Raw genomic sequence first — 17,902 nt, 5'->3', positions numbered from 1 at the left:
GGACACTCACAGACGCTGTGAGAGAAAGCCAAATTAGACCATTGATTTGGAAGGGTACATGGGAATTCAAAGTGGGCAAGGACAAGTGTCAAGACCACTGAGTGTGTGTGGGATGCAGACAAGCCAAATGAGGATGAGGAGATTTTTAGTGAGCAATGATAAACAAAACTGCATAGGCATGTATATCTGACAGCTCAAAAGTCAGGCCCTGCAAGGAAATCTAGATTTCCAGTCACAGATAATGTAGTGTGACTAGAAAACCAATATAATTAAGGTGAACTGCAAATAGTGAACAGCAGAAATCTTGCAAAACAGTGCGATATACATCAACAATAGTCACTAGGCTGGATGATCTATCAAAAATTCATAATATATTATTTTATAATAGTATATATAGATTTGTACATGAAACCATTAAAAAAAACCAGATGTTTTAATGAAATAATGCATGTTTGTTTTTCCCCTTCAGTAGAAGAGGTTGCAAGTTTGATTCATTTCTGATTCAAATGAATCAGTTCAAAACTAGTAGTAGTAACCATTTCTGTGTTGGCATTTCAAGCAGCATTGAGCATCGAGTCTGTATAATGAATATTGACATTTGTTATGACAATTCTACAAATGATTCAATGCAAATGAGCAGCAAAGAGAGAAATGCATTAATAAAAGATTTGACTACATAAAACTTTTACCCCAGACTTAAAAGTTTCTTTAAAGTCTTTTTTACTCATTAACACAAGGGTGCTGGTAATAATAAAGCATATGAGAGAAAAAATAGCAAAAGATTTGAGTATGAGCAGCCCAACCTGGTTTGCTGGTTAGATTAGTTTACACCAGATAAGACCAGCAAACAAATTTAGGATAGTTTAACTTTTTTTTTTTTTTTTTGGTGTGTTGATGGAAAGAGAGAGTGACTGACAAATAAAGAAATCAGAATTTCCCATCTGAACTGCCTCTTGTGCCCTAACAAAGGAGACCCATTCTCGACCTAAGACTCAGAGCAAACCCAGCAGTTCATTTCCATTAAATGTGAGTCCATTACCTTCACTGAACAGCCTGGAAACCAGCAAGCTTCTGGAAGAAAAAAAGAATAGCTTTCTAGGAAATTGACATGGGCCTCCATTTGAACCACCCTCTGGAGAAAGGTGCCTTCACTCATTGCCGGATAGGCTGTCAAGCTCTTAACTCCTCAGGCGATTGGCTTAAGATTAAATCTATTTTGGATTGAATGCCTGACCATAAACAAAGATGGCAGAATCAAGGTTGGAAATGCCAGCCGAGAAACTGCCATTGAGATGAATGGGAACACATAGACCTACATCGGTATTTACCAGCCTCAAAGTTTGGGCAGTCTGTCAGGCAATGTTGAGGACGCCCTTCTCCAATGTGCATTCTAACTCGCTTCATTTAAAGTATCCAGCATGTAAAAAAAAACACATGTATTTACAATAAATACAGCATGATTACATCCATAAAAGTTTATTGACTCTAGGTATAACCACACTTAAATCTGGATAAAGCAATAACTCTTTTTAAATAATGTCATAAATAAAGTAAACTTTACCAGGTTGTACGCTAAACACAACACATAGGAAACTGCACTGCCTAAATTACATGCCCTATTCATAATAAAGACAGGCAGCAGCACAGATATTGATGAACTAGATTGTTGTACGACAACTTTGTTAAAAAATGGGCTGCTAAATAAACATAACATGTCTTGCACTAAAATAATAATAACTTTGATATATTACTAAAGTAAAATACCAATAGACATCAGTTCTAGTAGCTCTATATCCACTGGTAATCACTTTCTCTAAGAGCTAATGGATTCCCATGATTCCCATGGACACATTAGCACCTGAGTCACTCAGTCAAAATCAAGCTAATATAGTCTTAGATTACATACAGAATGAAATGTGCTCCATTATGTCAGTCATACCTGAAATATCAATGTACATCATATAATACACATCTTATCATACAATAAACACTCTTCTGGTCATTCAGTGTTCTTAAAAATCTCACATAAAGCGTCTTTGTGTTTGCTGAGCGCCTGAGAGCGGCCTTTCTGACAGTTGAAACACTGACATTAAATCGTTTGGCAGCTTTGGTTTAGAAAAAAAAGAAAAAAAAACACAAATGTGATTGTGGTGTATCTACAAGCCATGTAGCTTTGAGAGTTTATAAAGATGGACGACCTCCTGAACTTTGACATACATGTAATATCAGGAGTTGAGCTGCTGCTTCTGACAGATGCTGGGTTGAGTTCAGGGCAACAGCTTTTATCGGCGAGTCCCTGGGCTGAGACCAGCGGTGTCGTGGTGACCTTGGCTGTCATAAAAACCTCACTGTTGCTTGACACAAATGTCCCTAAACCCGCGGCAATGCACAGGAGGACGACTGCATGGCAGCTTGTAGAAATGGAAAACTTGAGTCCAAACGGAGGTATACAATACTAAAAAATCCATAAAACTTCAGATCAAGCATAAAAGATGAACAGCACACCTTCTGCACGGGTACACAATCACTTGTTAGTGCCGTCTCTGCTCACTTAAGGATGCAAATCTTTGCTAGGAGCATCCCGTGTGAATCTGGTTTTGATTATGATCTCTCATTTGCGCAGAGACACATAATTTCACCTCATATTATCAGGAAACTGTAGCGAAGAGAGAACTTCCACAATCCGACTCAAGTTACAGAGATAATGCTGCTTCTGGATAATGAAGCCTGTGCTATTTTCTACCAATCAAAGCACACACACTTCACCGAATGTTCATCCGTTATCAGAGGCCCGGTTTAGCAAGGTGTTACTCTCGGTCAAGAAGCGTTTACAGCACAGGCGCAGAAATATTCCAGGTTCAAAACAAGCTGAACACTATCTACAGCATTTTTGGCATTCTGTAAATTACTACATTCAATTATTTTGACTCTTTTCTGATTGGGACAAGGCACTGGACCACAATAAATGTTAAAATAATGTTTAAAATATCAAAAACTCATTAATGTTTAAAATATCAAAAGCTCATAGGTCCACAGGGCGTTAACATTATGCATGTCAACATGAGACTAACAGAATAATAATTTTTACTAAATATAATAAGTTATTATTATCATTATGATTAGACATGCACTGATATATTTAAACTGGCCAAAATGGATGTCAATAATTTCTTCTTCATTTTTTTTTTTTAAATATTGTTTTAAATAAATGAATATTCTAAATAAGTTACAAAAAAAACCACTTAAAACTGAACTCAGTTCACATACATTTGCATTCAAATGCATTCAATTTAGGCATCACGACATTATATTGTTCTACTGAATTAAATATTTAATATTTGCTGATGTGTATCCCACTGATAAAATAAATAAATAAAATTTGGTAGTACCAATTAGTCTATGCATCCCTAATAATATTAATAATAATAAGGTTTCACAAACAACTACAGCTCAAAATGAAAGAATGGTTTACTAATCTTGTCTGTGCATACTGTATGACCTTAACTTTTGACTGTGTGAAGTCTGAAGTCTGAAGTTATTTACCATAACCTTTTTTTCAAATAAGTTTAAGTACAGCAAAAAGGGTTATTTTACACAGAGACACAGAGAACTTTATAGACATATTTTTGTATGGAAGAATTGATATAAGCACCTTAACAAGAATCCAAGCTGCACATTCCTGCCTGAAAATGTTCTATTGCCTTGTCCCATAGACTTCCATTGTGAGAGCATTACTACGAATCAAAATTACTGACTGTGGTGACCAACACCAAGCCACAGAAGCTGTGAATAGAAATGAACTGATTTTGAACCAGGAATATTTCTTTAAATGCCTTTTCTTGGTATATCCAAAGACCCTGCGGAGATTGTGGTTAGATGAGGTAACCACATTAGTTTTCCATGTTCATGCACACGCACACATCTTCCAACGCAAACGTACAAATGCTATAAGTCGGGGCCAGCCGATGTATAACAGCAGATCATAAATATATAGTATGATACAGTAGAGTATATGGTATGCTAAAGTGGCATATAAACATGGCAGATAACTTGTGTGATGACCGTCTGCGAGTCCACTGTGAGATTTGCTTCAAAAAGACAGCCAAACACAGGTACAGCAGCACAACAGAGAGACAGTCAGTGCGTTTAGTGTTCAAAGGCCGCCTCAGACATGCATTTCCTCTTAGAGTTCAGTCCGAAGCTTCCATTTCCATGATCAAGTGCTCTGGTTCCTGTCTAGAGGTGTGCCAGGTTTGTTCTCGGTGCGACGGCATTGTCTCTCCTCGTCTGAGCCGCTTGGAGGACTCGTAACCATGGCAACCACGTGTGCAGAAGTGGCATACTCTGAAGCCCGTTGGTTGCGAGTTGAGCCATTGAGAGTGCTTTGTTTGTACAGATATTTGTGCCTGCGTAAACATGTTTTCAAGTATTTAAAAAGCACAAGTAGATTAGTCTGCGATTGCTGTCAGGATGGGAAAGTACAAGGAAAAGTGAGAAGGGAATTTGTGTTAAAGGACATTAATCTGGGTAGATGCGGTATAACGAGACTGTGAGGGATAACAGTACAATATAATTAATAATTACAATATATCTTTATAATCTTTGTGATTATACAATAATCACAGATAGTAAAATTATAGCTGATACAATATTTTCATGCCCCCCCCCCCAAAAAAAATTCTAAATAAATAATAACAATAAAACACTAAAATCAATTGTTTAAAATACACTTTTAATGTGAATTTAGGCATCACAAAATTATAATGTACAATATGAAAAATGGATATTCATTTTGAGATTTAACAGTGTTATTAAATCTTTGAACTTGAACTTTTGGTGAGCATAAGATGATGGCTGATCCAATCTGGAATCGTTTAAAAAAACGTATATACTAATATATTAGTAAGAAACTAATATATCGTGATCCCTAGAAAATACGTCAACCACATAAATTTTTTATTTTTTAAATGCCAGAAAGCTCACACAGACAGGTAAAGCCCTTTTTCAAATCAAGTGGGGTCAAAACATTAACTATTACTGGCAGATGCCATCTTATTGTGATTCTTAAAAGTTTTCATCAGATATTCTAGAACATAAACACTATTTTTCATAACTGAGCTGATTATAAAATGATCAGCACATAATGTAATATAGCATATAATTATCAGCACATATAATCAGAACATAACTGATTATAAAATTACTCAAAGGCCCAGATTATATGCACAATAAATTAAGAATTTATTGTGCATATAATATGGGCCTCTGGGTAATTTTATAATAATTACTAAATAATGTAACTGCATTTTCAAATCATGCATCAGTGCATCATCATATCCCTAAATGTTAATTCTGTACATATATCCCTCACAGCCACATAATTAAAATATCAGATTATTAGTCCATAAACACCAATTCACCCCATACTTTATCTTGAAGGTCCGTGCAAGTGAGCGACAACTACTTCAAATAATGTGGTGTTATTTTTGTGTCTGAAGTGTGCATCAGACGTGAGTCTCGATGTAGGAGTGCGTGTGCGAGAGGGAGGGCGTGCGGGGGGCGGGTTCAGGCGTGGTGGCAGGGCTGGGCTCAGAGGCAGGGCTGGGCTGACGGTCCCGCTGGGGCTCTCCTGAATACAGCTCCATGTAAACTTTCTTCCATTCCTGGAACTCTGAGGACGTGAGTTTAGGATTGGCCAGCAGCTTGTCAATCAGTGCTACCTCGCCCTCCCTGTCCTATGGGAGTGAAGAAAGAGAGTAGTGGAGGGTGGGCATTACAGATACAGTCTCCTTCATACAGTGGATAGGATGTCATAAAGCACGCCACAGGCGGTTAGCGTAGACGTGAAGCGATGTGGACTCAGCCTAGATGAGCAGAGCGGCACACACACGCAAACACACATAGCATGCTCAGACTTGACTGGAGTCCTCTGGCACTGTGGGGCTTTGTGCCCCCAATTAACCTTCTTTCATTCAAGTCTGAGTGATAAGGGATCCTTATAATACCCACAATGCAACGGAAGGCTCTGCCCCAACATAATGAGGACGGCAAGGGGAGTGGGGTGGGGGTGGGGTGCAAAGGCAGAGTCACAGACACACAGCAGAGGCACATACCGACTGACCCAACCACAGGCAGACCTAATGGCACCAAAGCAGAATAACCCACATTGAGAAGCAGGGTTCAGAGCAGGGTTTGGCCATACCAAAGATCATTATCTCACCGAAGATGGTTATCAGCTGGTCAAAATGGTGATTAGCTGGTCTTACGTGGTCATTAACTCGTCTAAGACGGTCCTTAGCTGGTCTAAGATAGTCATTAGCTGGTTTAAGATGCTCATTGGCAGGTCTAAGATGGCCTAAACTGGTCGACATGCTCATAAGCTGATCTAAGATGGTCATTAACTGTTTTAAACTGGTCATTAACTGGTCTAAAATGGCTGTTAGCTGGTTTAAACTACTCATTAACTGGCCTAAGATGGCCATTAGCTGGTTTACACTGGTCATAAACTGTCATTAGCTGGTTGTGAGTGTCATTAGCTCATCAATAATGATCCATCGTAAATCGTAGGTTTTGGAACCTTTTTTGGTGCTATTGAACAGCTGTTTATTACACCCACGATGCAACGCGAGGCTCTGCCCCAACATAATAAGCACAGCACAGCAGCTGGGGGGTGGGGGAGATGGGTCACAGCAGAGCCATGGGTCGACTGACCCAACCACAGAAGACCCAATTGCACCAAGCAGAGCCAAAACCAGACTAACCCACACAGAGAAGCAGGGTTCAGAGTTTGGCCATACCCTCCTCCCACACCAGACAGAGAACTCCGTCTAACATGGATGGGATTCTGGGATAGCAGTTTGGCTTAGTAAACTGTATAAAAAATAAAATAAAAAATAAAAAATCCTGCTGTCCCCAGAACCCCACAGACATCAGACAGATGGAGAGGGACGGACGGACAGACGCGACAGATGAAACAAACAGGCACACATGGTTTCAGTGGGACCCATGCGGCAGCAGAGGTCAGATACCTTTAGCGTGCTCTGCAGGATGCGGAGATGATGCAGTTTGTCATTTAGCTGTGGATCGTTGCAACGCCGAATGAAAAGGTGTTTGTACTCCAGACGGGTGGAAAGGCGGTGCTCACCAATGGGCGACAGACTGGCACGCTCCAGCGCCCGATACAAATCACCGAGCGAATCCGCCTGCCGATGGCACTCCGGCTCCCCGCCTGTGGGGGGCGCCACAGAAAGCCAGGGTTAAAGAGGGGTGGCTCCACCAGTAAAGAGTTAGCTATTCAACATGATTAGCTGGTTCAAGCTGTCAACCATGGTCAAGATGGTTATTAGATAGTTAACATGGTGATTAGCTGGTTCAAGCTGTCAACCATAGTCAAGATGATCATCATTTAGTAATATCATTTGGACTTTAACTCATCAACGTTGGTTATTAGCTAGTTAACATGGTGATTATTTGTTTGTCTAAGATGGTCATTAGCTAGTCTAAGGTGGTCAGTAACTGGTCTAAAATGTTCATTAGCTGGTCTAAGCCAGTCATTAGCTGCTTTAAGCTGGTCATAGCTGTTCATTAGGTCTAAGATGGTCATTAGCTGACCATTAACTGGTCAACATGCTCATAAGCTGGTTTAAACTGGTCATTGACTGGTCTAAAATGGCCATTATCCAGTTTAAACTGGCCATTAACTGGTCTAAAATGGTCATTAGCTAGTCTAAGATGGTCATTAATGGTCCATCTTAGATTTTTTTTCTGCTATTGACCAGTTCAGACCAGCTAATAACCAGTTTATCAAAAATGGGTTTGATGATCAAAGATGAGTTTTGTAACATGGTGGCTGGTCAACCAGCTAATGGTCAGTATAAACCAGCTAGAAACCATCCACCAAAAAACAACAGCATTAACATGCAAAATGGCAAAACTACAGAATCACATTTTGCTGAAATTACAGTATGCTGAAAAAGGGGTTTTGGGATGGCAGAAACCCAATAATGGACAGTAAGACTAGAAGACAGATTTCAGCACTGTTCATGACATGTTCAATATGACATGACATGGTCATTTCATCAACACAGAGAAAAACTCAGGTTTGGCAATCAATCACTCTGCCGAGCAGGTGGCATGTTGCTTGTTTCTTTGATATTTCTGTCTGCGTCTGACTGTATGCTGGTGCTCATGTGTTAGTCCGGATATAAGTTGAATCACTCATGTTCTGTTGTTGGAGTGTTTGTGTAGGTCAAGCATGTGGGCCATGGACAGTATCTAGTGCTGGGTGTTATTGGCAGATATTACATGCGTTTCTTATGATCAGCCTTCACGAACCCACAGTGTACAGTGTGTGGGCGAGTATATACCCACTATTCTGAACAACCACAAGAGGGCAGCAGTCCCACACAGCTCCTCCCAGCATATGCTGCAGATGCAGGGTATATTTGCATGTTGCATTTAGCAAGGGAATGTAGTTTAAATAAATACAATATAAGGAGGAGAGTTTAGTAAAAAAAAAAACATCTAAATGATTATCAATTTAAGCGTTTTCCATTTATGCACCAAAGACCCCAATGACTGTGGGAAGAATATTATGTTTTATTGTTTGTTATGTATGAATTTTAGCTTTTATTTATATAATAACAACCCTAACCGATACGGACTCTACCTGTCAGGACACGTTTTGAACCTCTTTATTATATTTCTAACTATTTTTATTGGTTGTTTATCATTTTGTGTGCAAGTTATTGCTGCAAGCCTTGCTTTTGTTAAATGTCTGCAATAATTGTACAGGAAAAGCATTTTAACGACCGCTTGGTTTGCTATCTTATGATGCATTACAATAACAACGACTCAACCTGGGTAGATCAATAAAGGTCTTTGTGATCCTTTTGTAACTTGTTAAATGGCACAGAACTCTCTAGTAGTGCAGAAAAACTTTCCAGTTGCTGGGAAACATGTGATTGAGAGTCACGATCAATAGGCCAAGCCTCTCTTTTCTCTTCAGTATGTAGTACAGCACGCATGAGCTCCGTGGATGACTAACATATGCCCCCAACTCCTCCAGAGAAAGATAGAGACAGAGCGATATAAAAGACACAGATAAGAGGGAGACTCATTAAAAGCCACTGGGATTATATATAGACTGCTGCAGGAGATCCGTCTGAGATGACGAAAAAGGGGAATATTAGAAGAGAAAGTTAGACAGGGCACTGCGAAAGGGGGCAGACGGGAAGTGAGACAGGCAGATCGGTGGTGAGGGAGTGGAGATGGGCAGTGAGATGGGGAAAATAGATGGTGAGATGGCAATGAGCCATGAGGCGATAGACTGCGAGACGAGGGGAAGATGAAAAGTAATACGGCGAGATAAACAGAGTGGTAATCCAACAGCAAGTGAGAGGCTTCCTGGGAGGTTTGTGGAGAGAAATGTGTCAATCTGGACACCAGGCCAAAATGGGACAGAATTAATAGCCCATTCAGAATTTATTGTTATGGTTTAAGCATAATCCATGAGATAGAGCATTTCAGATATTAAAAAAGTAAAAGTCTTATATTAGGCGTCTTTATAAGGTGACTATATAGGTGACTTTTTGCTTGCAATTCTGACTTTTTTCATGCAATTGCGAGTTTATATCCCGCGATTCTTTTCGCAGAATTGTGAGATCTAAACTCGCAATTTCGAGTTTCAGCTCACAATTCTGACATTTCCTTACAATTGTGAGTTTATAACACTCAAAAAAAAAAAAAAAAAAAAAAAAGAGCACTTATTGTGTTCATGTTGTATTGTAAAACAGTTTTGCTACTATTGAGATACGGGTAAGGTTAGGGACAGGTTTGTTGTGTGAGTAGGTTTAAGGGTTGAAAGGTAAAGGAAAGTGTCAACAGTGTAATTATAGATGTAATTACATTGAGGTAATTATAATATAAGCACAATGTTGAAACATGTGCAGTATGTACACAATAAGTGCACTGTATCAAATAATTAAAGCAGCACTCAGTAGTTTCGGGATTTCTTCGCTGTATTCTCGCTTTTTGCTCGCAGGTTTCTCTCTAGAGCTCCCCCCACAGCTTCGGAATAGATATTTGACAACACTGTTGTAAAAACTCGTTGGCTATTCTCAGACACCAGAGGCTAGTAGATCAACGACATCAAAGCAGATGGGACATTCTTTAAAACGTCTTCTTCATTCGGGTTCGAGCAGCGTGAGGGAGCGCAATAATGACAGCATTTTAGCAGATTTCTTTTGGCCGTAAAGCAATTGTTTACATCGCGAGACCTGATATCACGCGATACTTCCTGACGCGGCGGCCGGCGGCCCGCCGGCTCAAAGTTGCAAGTGCGCATTTTCCGCTCACGGGCACCAGGGGGGTGCGAAACGACCACCATTCAACCCGAAATAAGTAATATAACCATTCCAATAACTCCGAATCTGTTCAGTTAAGGTAAAAAAGTTACTTAGTTCACCTTTAATTTATAAATGTTAGTACATAGTAGTTAAAGACACCTAATATAAAGTGGGACCTCATTTTCAATTAAATTTTTTTCTTCTTCATTGATTTAATCAATTATCAGCTTTTCTTCAACTCACAAACCCCCTGGAGTTCCCTCACGAACCCCAGTTTGGGAAACCCTTAGTTTAATCTGAAACAAATTTTTGGGGAAATTACAATTTTAATTAATATTAAATGAAAAATTAATATGAATACATTAATAAGTTATAGTACAAATAATAGATGTTCCTGAGAAAAAAAAAATTATAGTTAAGAAGATAAAGTTCTGCTAAATGTATTATTGTCCCTCAAGGGAACTATTAAAATGTTGTAAATTAAATCTGCAGTCCGTAGTTTTTCCTCTTTGTCGCTAGCCTGGCAAGCCAGACGTACATCAAGATGTTTAGTCTGGAAACTCACCATAGACACGGTCAATCTGATGGGCGGGATCAACGGCAGTCTTTCAAATTCCCTCTGCACGCAATAGGACAGCGCTTCAACCAACCAGAGCGTTTTCCCAACAGCGGAGCTAACGTTAGTTGATAGATTCAACTTTTAAATCTGGCCGACAAAACTACGAACACATCTTCCTTTTTTTAAGAATGACTTAAGTGCCGTTCTTTGTTCTTTTCTCAAAGAAAAACTTAACTCCAAGTCCTCCAGAGTTGCGGCCAAAGCCGATTCGAAAGACCGCTGTTCTCCATCCGCAGCTGCCATTCTTTGTTTTCAAGTAGCAGCAGGTAACCGTCGCAACTCTGTCGTCATATGTTAAGCCCGCCCCCGCCTACTCTATACACGACGTGATTGGCCTGACCCAATTTAGGTTTTTGCAGCAAAAAGGTCTATTGAGAGTTGCTAGACCCACCCTGGCTGCAAAATAATTTTGCTGCCGCTAGGGTGCGTCTAGATTTCTAGGCTACTTTGTCGCCATCTCTGTTCGAAATCTGCAATTGCAGTTGTTCGCGGAATTATCAACTTTACGTGGGTCGTATCTCGGCACGGCACAGCGCGGATGAATCCAATGTTTTTCTGTAGCCACTCCGAAGTCTGAAGTCTTTTGCATTTTCAACAGGTGAATCTCTAGTTGTCACTGGTGATTGTCGTTTGAACCTTTCTGGATCCGCCATCAAATTGAGAAAAGGCTATACATCTCCACCTCCAACATCCTCACACGCAATATAGCCTACTAGCCGAGACTCCTTCTTTATGTGTACAGATGTGACGTAATGACGCAAAGACATGCACAAACTTCCCGCGGAAATCCACCGGTACTACTGGAATTAGAAACATTATTACAAGCTTACCGTTTTGAATCGAGCTAAGGCAAGCAGATCGTTTTGAACACTGGCTAGTTATGTATTTGCTCAAAATTTTATTTTGAATAATTTTTAACCCAAAAAAGTTACGGACTGCAGCTTTAAATTTTTAAAATGCAATTTTTTTTTTTGAGTATCTTGGTGTCTGTTTTTGATATTCTTTTTAATCATATGTAATCATATATAACCTCAAGAGGCCAGGCTTACAGAAATGGAAGATAAAGATTAACTGTTGCTGTAAATCAAAACCAAGTTAGGTGAAGTAAAGTGAAATGGGCCAGGAGCTTGTGTCAGAACCACACCAATATGGCAGGTTTAAAATGAGTTTCATGGGAAAGAGCATGCAGCTATTTCTAAAAGAAGATGCCTGCATGTGCATGTGTGTATGTAAGAAACGAGTGGACAGATCTCAGTGGGGAACCTCACAGCACAGCTAAAAAAAATCCTGCAACTCAGGCACTGTTTATGCTTCATACAGCACCAACACACACTCAAACAGAGAAAGAGAGGAAGATACAGAAGCCAAGAAAACACAGGAAGAGATACAGACGTAAAAAGAGCCACAAATCCATGCGCATGTCCCTCTGTGAGTGCACTGCTCTTAACAATTTAATACTGAAGCACTCAAATTCACACATGCACTAAAATAACTCTGCTGTGCCTGCTGTTCTCATAATCAGAGGGGCTATTAAAATCAAATATAATTGTGGTAAAGAGGTTTTAGTGGGCTGATTTGAGCCGACCTGGTTTATTTTCTTTCAAGCACAGCTTCTCACATTACAAAATTATAACAAAGGGAAGATTCAGCACTACCTTTGCATAAGCATGAATTTTGAATAAATTGACAGTCCTAATTGAAATAAATTAATAAAATAATAACAAAAATAAATCAATAAGTCAATTATAATAAATAAAAAATATAAACACAAAATGTATATATATAATATATATATTATTTTCTATGTATTATTATTATTATTATTATTATTTATTTCAATTAGGGCTGTCAATTTGAGATTTTAAAATATTTTAATTTAGGTATATTACTTGGGAATATACATACAGTATATATACACACACATATATAGGACTGTCAATTATAAAAATTAATTTAATAATGGAATTAATGGGTCAGGGAATTTAAAAAATAAATAAATGTATTATTATTTTAATACAAATATGTTGACCCACCGTTATTGATGCAGTTAGAACGGCTGAGCTCCCTGCGGCTGGGGTCCCGCTGGTCTGCCATGGTGGCAGAGGGTGTGAGGAGGGCATGCAGGCCGCTATCCCGAGGCAAGGTGAAGCTGCGGGGTTTCCCGACTATGTTAGCAGGGTCTCTGAGCCTCTCCCCTTCAAGCATGGGGAAGGGACCGTAATGTTCCTGCATCAGTGTGCGCTGGGCAGGCAGAGTGGATTGGCGGCGATATTCTGGAGACAGACCCGCCCCTGGCTCACAGAACACAGCATCTTCTAGGGGCAGGGTCTGCAGGTAGTGGAGGCCCGAGCTGGTCAGAGGGGTTTCAATCAGGTCCTGCCATGAACGGCGCTGGCTGGCGGACTTCCGTGCAGGGGAACCTCCGCCACTGCTGCTGCCCCCTTGAGGTTCGGAGCGGTACTCCTCATAAGAGGAGCGAGACTGTGAAGTTTCTGTGGATGAGAGGCGGCCGTGCTTTGGTTCTAGGTAAGGACTGGCAACACTCACCGGATTCTGGGTCAGAGAAAAAGAAAAAAGGACAGAAAAGAATAAGGTAAACATTAGGTTAAACTCAAGTATTTAAACAACATTTTTGTTCCATCATTCAAAGGAAAAGCAAAGAAAAAAGTCACCAAAATGACTTTATAACTACAATTTAATTTAATGCTCATCATGAAACTATATTTTCAAAGGAACAAAGCATTCATGAATTTAAAATTCACTAGGCTTACAAATCATGAATGAGCATGACACTTTTGCTCATTATGTACGTCTCACCTTTAGATAAAAGGCAATAAAGTGTGCTAATGAAGTAACTCAAAATATAGGCCAGGCACCTGAATAGCCACTCTCATCTAAGACAGGCAGATGAATAATGAACAGAGAGATCTCTGGTTTCTGTGAAAAGTGCCGAATATAGAAAAATGGAGGAACAGGGGACAGAGGTGTGGAGGGAGAACCTGACGCTGTGTTAGTGTGAAATTAGGCTCTAAATATTGACCAACTGCTCTTCCTGCTTTCATCAAATTGGCAAAGAACAGGTTTATAGACCAATAGACAGATAGATACAGTAGATGCTGTTTTGTAATGTGGTGAAAAACATCCAGACAACTCTGGAGGTCTCTCGGTTAACAATGTCAAAGTCCCCTTATTCGTTTATCTCTGGGAACAATGTGTGTGTGTAGAAGGACTGGAGGGGGCCTTGCGGAAAGAAAAAGAAAAACGTTTAATTCAAGTTTCTTTGTTTGCTCTTAAATAAAGGCATTGCTGCTGTGTGTGGCCTCTAGCTGACCTGCCCTGCAGTACTGCACTGAAAATACACAAAAAACAGTGACTGTGCACACAAATTTAACCACATACATTCAGGAACGCGTAGACATCATATACTATAATCCATTATAGACCCATATATATCATTGAAATATCACTTGAGCATGTTCCTGACAGATCTCGTGAGACTCGCCAAAAAGGAAATAAATATCTCATACTGTCTATCAAAAGCACAGAGTAAATGACAGTACAGTGACTCACAAAGACTGAGAGATAAGTGGAGACGGACAGATAAGACTCAATCTCCTCACATCTCAACAGTGGGCTTAGAGTTGAGGTGGTCTGACTCATTCGCACACACACACAGTCACTCAGTGACGTGGTAAGGCCAGGTCTGGGGGACGGCACTACAAAACAGCTCTTTTACCAATGCCAAATGTCAAGCATTATGAGTCTGTGCTATTGTGTGGGATTACACAATGAGAGGGAGCTGGTATATCTGTGTGCATGCTGGATGCTGACTCACTGAGGGTGGCCGAGGGTACGTGTCATAAGGGGGTGGTGGGCTGTCTTGCTTGGGCGTCGAGGGCGTCTCATTGTCTTCGTGTTCACTTTCACTCCAGTAGTCTGCTTAAAGAGAGAGAGAGAGGGGCATGCAGGCAGTCATTAGCTTGTTGCAAAACATTTCCATAAAGTAAACAATAATTAAATTAAAGCCTCAGAGATCATGTGGGGGCACAAAGACAGATGCAGGACCTACAGGTTTTACTGTATCTTACTGAACAGTTCCAAGGCGTTCACTAGAACCTATCCTGAGATGTGATGTCGAAGGCAGGAGAGAGGAAAAACTAGGCCATTTTAAGCTTTTAAGAGCTGTCTGAAGAAAAAAAACTCAATGAAATATTAGTGGCTAATTTTGAATTAACAAAGGAGAAAGATGTTTTTAAGGACGGTATCTACCAGCAGGTGGTAACCAACTAACCAGCCATACTTTGGTTGTGACTTGTTGTGGATCACTACAATTTACCTAAAAAAAAAATAACTCACTTGCTTTCTCTTTCTGTCTGTCTTTTTCCATTGTGCAATTTTTACTCCTGTGAGGTGTATTTAGGAAACCCTTTAAAGTCAAACATTTTTCATGTCCATTTTTATTCAAAATGTCATAACTCAATCTTCCAGTGACAACGCCAAACATTATGCAAGTGTTCTCTAATCATTTTGCCAGCTTAAACCCAGTCCCTCCAGAGGCTTGCCTTCATTTTTGAGTGCAATGCCTACATCTCAAATCCAATTAATGGACGATGCATAAAACCAAGTCTCCGTCCAAAAATGTTTTTTTTTTCTTGATAATCTTTCACTCTCGTATGTACGTCACAATATGGAAGAAAAGATCTGTCAATACTTCAGTTTCATTGCGACTTTAAGATAATGAACTAATCTTAATGTTAATGATTACATGCAAACAGTATGCAACAAGGGGGGGTCTATGGTTTCAAAACACATTTAGGACACAATTGTGTTACCTATACTGACAACCTGTCCTTCTTCTACAAAAAAGTACGAACTTCTGCATCATCAGTAAAGCCTTTAGAGCAGGGCTGGGAAACTCTGGCCCTCTAGATCCACTTCCCTTCAGCGTTTAGCTCCATCTTTGATCAAACTCACCTGTCTGTAGCTTTCTAGTAACCCTGAAGACCTTGATTAGCTTGTTCAAGTGCGTTTTTCTCAATTATACGTTTCTATGGCACCACTATCAACGCCTAAATTAATCTGCAGCAGTCAGGTGGTACAGCAGTCACATGGTACAAGTAGGAGCTCTCAGACAATTCCCATCTTACAAGCTGTAATTACGAGCTCTACGAGGACATGAACGCTTTTTACAAGTTGAAATCACATAATTGCGGTAATTATGACATGGTGTGAATGGACCTAAACTCTGCAGGAAAGTGGATCTCGAGGGCCAGATTTGCCCAACCCTTTCTTTAGAGTGCAATAAAAGTATGCAAGTTTCCCACGTCATTTGGCTGCATTACCCAAAAGCATATTACATCCAAGTAGATCATAGAAACCATAGCCACCAATGGTCTCTACGATCTCCTCAGGCTTGCAATGCTTTTGGGAAATGTAGTTCTGATTAGGCCCTCTCTGAATTTTGGTTGGCCCCTCCCACCGATTTGCTCCACTATTCTCTTTTACATTTATACATCTGGGAGACGCTTACACTGAAAGCGACTTACTTTGCATTCAAGGTTCATATTTCCTGGGAATCGAACTTTCAAAACCCATAACCTTCCCTCAATGAGTATTCTCACCCTGTTCCTGACGGATTCGCTCTCTTTCTGCATAGCCAGCTGCCGCCATGTTAAGACGACTCAACCATCTGTTCATATCATCCACGCCGTCCGCTGCGAAGTAGAAGCTTTTGATTTTGGGATGGCATGCTTTAAACGCACTGCGAAGGGAGCAAAGATTCATTAAGAATTTGTCAAGCATCATCACATTACTCAAAAGTTCGTAAAGGTACTCACTATTTTTTGCGACATTCACTGGCTCTGTCGATCTTGAACTCGGGGAGGCTGACAAACCCTTCGGCCTTCTCATCCTAAAAGGTGGAGAAAAAAGAGAGAGGATTGTGCGGACGCTTCACCCCACTTACACTCTTCTGTAATGTCATTAGGTCCTCATTAGGAGTTACATCTCCTAATTCTCTCCTTTCTTTTCTCTCTCTTTTGGTTCATTCCATTACTTTTTTCCCAGCATTAAATTGCAGCAGCACTGCTGACAGGAGCTCTGCATAAATAAATGAAAAGCATAAATTGTTGCGGCTCTCTGTAAGCCTGTCTGTGTTTACAAAATCCACACAGTAGAAGATCATCAATTATAGCAAAGCCGGACTATGTTGTAGCATTCTCAGTGGACCAAAACCAGGCCGAGAGGAACCCTCCCCTCCCCCATCCTTCCGCCGAAACCCCCAAAACGGCAGCCGTATCCCAGGCCCAGGCTGTGATAAAAAGCGAAGACGCGCGGAGTAATTAATCAAAAAGCAAGTGTTTGTTCGGAGAAGTTCCTTATCTTCATTACAGAAACGCCATGTGTAGAAGAACAGTTTTGTTAGGGTAGATGAGCATTAATCTTATTCCACGCAAGAGGGTAAAGCCGCACCAATTAAAGTCTCATCTCTTGATCGATACAGTTTCTGCTGAGCTGGTGGATACGAGAAACAACAAAGATAACTGTATTGGCCCAACACACTCACCTCCTCGTTCATGTACCAGTACAAGCAGGCGCCCTTCAAAACAAACCAGTACTTCTTCCATTTCTGTGAGAAATAGCTCTTAGCATCCTTCTTCTTCCACAGCCAGCCCTCACAATCTCCACGGCCCAGGTCCTTACAGGAGATTCGTCTCTTACTGATGGAGGACAGCGGAGCTGCTGGATGCAATAGTATGTGTTAATAAATGTTACAGAATGGATAGTTCAGACTTCAATTCTGATTGGATGAGGCTGTTGTATAACGGCATCATCAATTAATTTCTATATTAAAGGTATAGGCCACCCAAAAACGAAAATTCTGGCATAATTTCTTTATTCTTCTATACTTCTGAAGCCGTATGATAACTTTGCGTGA

General features: G+C 40.2%; 1 protein-coding gene across 10 annotated transcripts in view; it reads right to left on the bottom strand.

The window, feature by feature from the left end:
* cnksr2a (connector enhancer of kinase suppressor of Ras 2a) overlaps window positions 1-17,902 on the bottom strand; it is a 94,622-nt gene that overhangs the window by 7,411 nt on the left and 69,309 nt on the right. For 4 of the 10 annotated variants that reach the window (XM_084398356.1, XM_084398358.1, XM_084398361.1 and 1 more), the window contains exons 15-21: window positions 17,531-17,703; window positions 16,803-16,876; window positions 16,587-16,726; window positions 14,801-14,904; window positions 12,999-13,518; window positions 7,029-7,228; window positions 5,366-5,735 (exon numbers count right to left, since the gene is read on the bottom strand). In XM_084398356.1, coding sequence (XP_084254482.1) covers window positions 5,505-5,735; window positions 7,029-7,228; window positions 12,999-13,518; window positions 14,801-14,904; window positions 16,587-16,726; window positions 16,803-16,876; window positions 17,531-17,703 — 1,442 coding nt within the window. In that variant the 3' untranslated portion in view covers window positions 5,366-5,504. Of the gene's footprint in view, window positions 1-5,365; window positions 5,736-7,028; window positions 7,229-12,998; window positions 13,519-14,800; window positions 14,905-16,586; window positions 16,727-16,802; window positions 16,877-17,530; window positions 17,704-17,902 lie in introns of those variants that run through there. The other 6 variants (XM_084398359.1, XM_084398360.1, XM_084398363.1 and 3 more) reach the window with 4 other exon arrangements.

This window comes from Rutilus rutilus, assembly GCF_951802725.1.
Source record: "Rutilus rutilus genome assembly, chromosome: 24".
NCBI classification, from domain to species: domain Eukaryota; kingdom Metazoa; phylum Chordata; class Actinopteri; order Cypriniformes; family Leuciscidae; genus Rutilus; species Rutilus rutilus.
The sequence above is the reverse complement of the archived record's forward strand: the minus strand, read 5'-3'. Positions and strand labels throughout refer to the sequence as shown.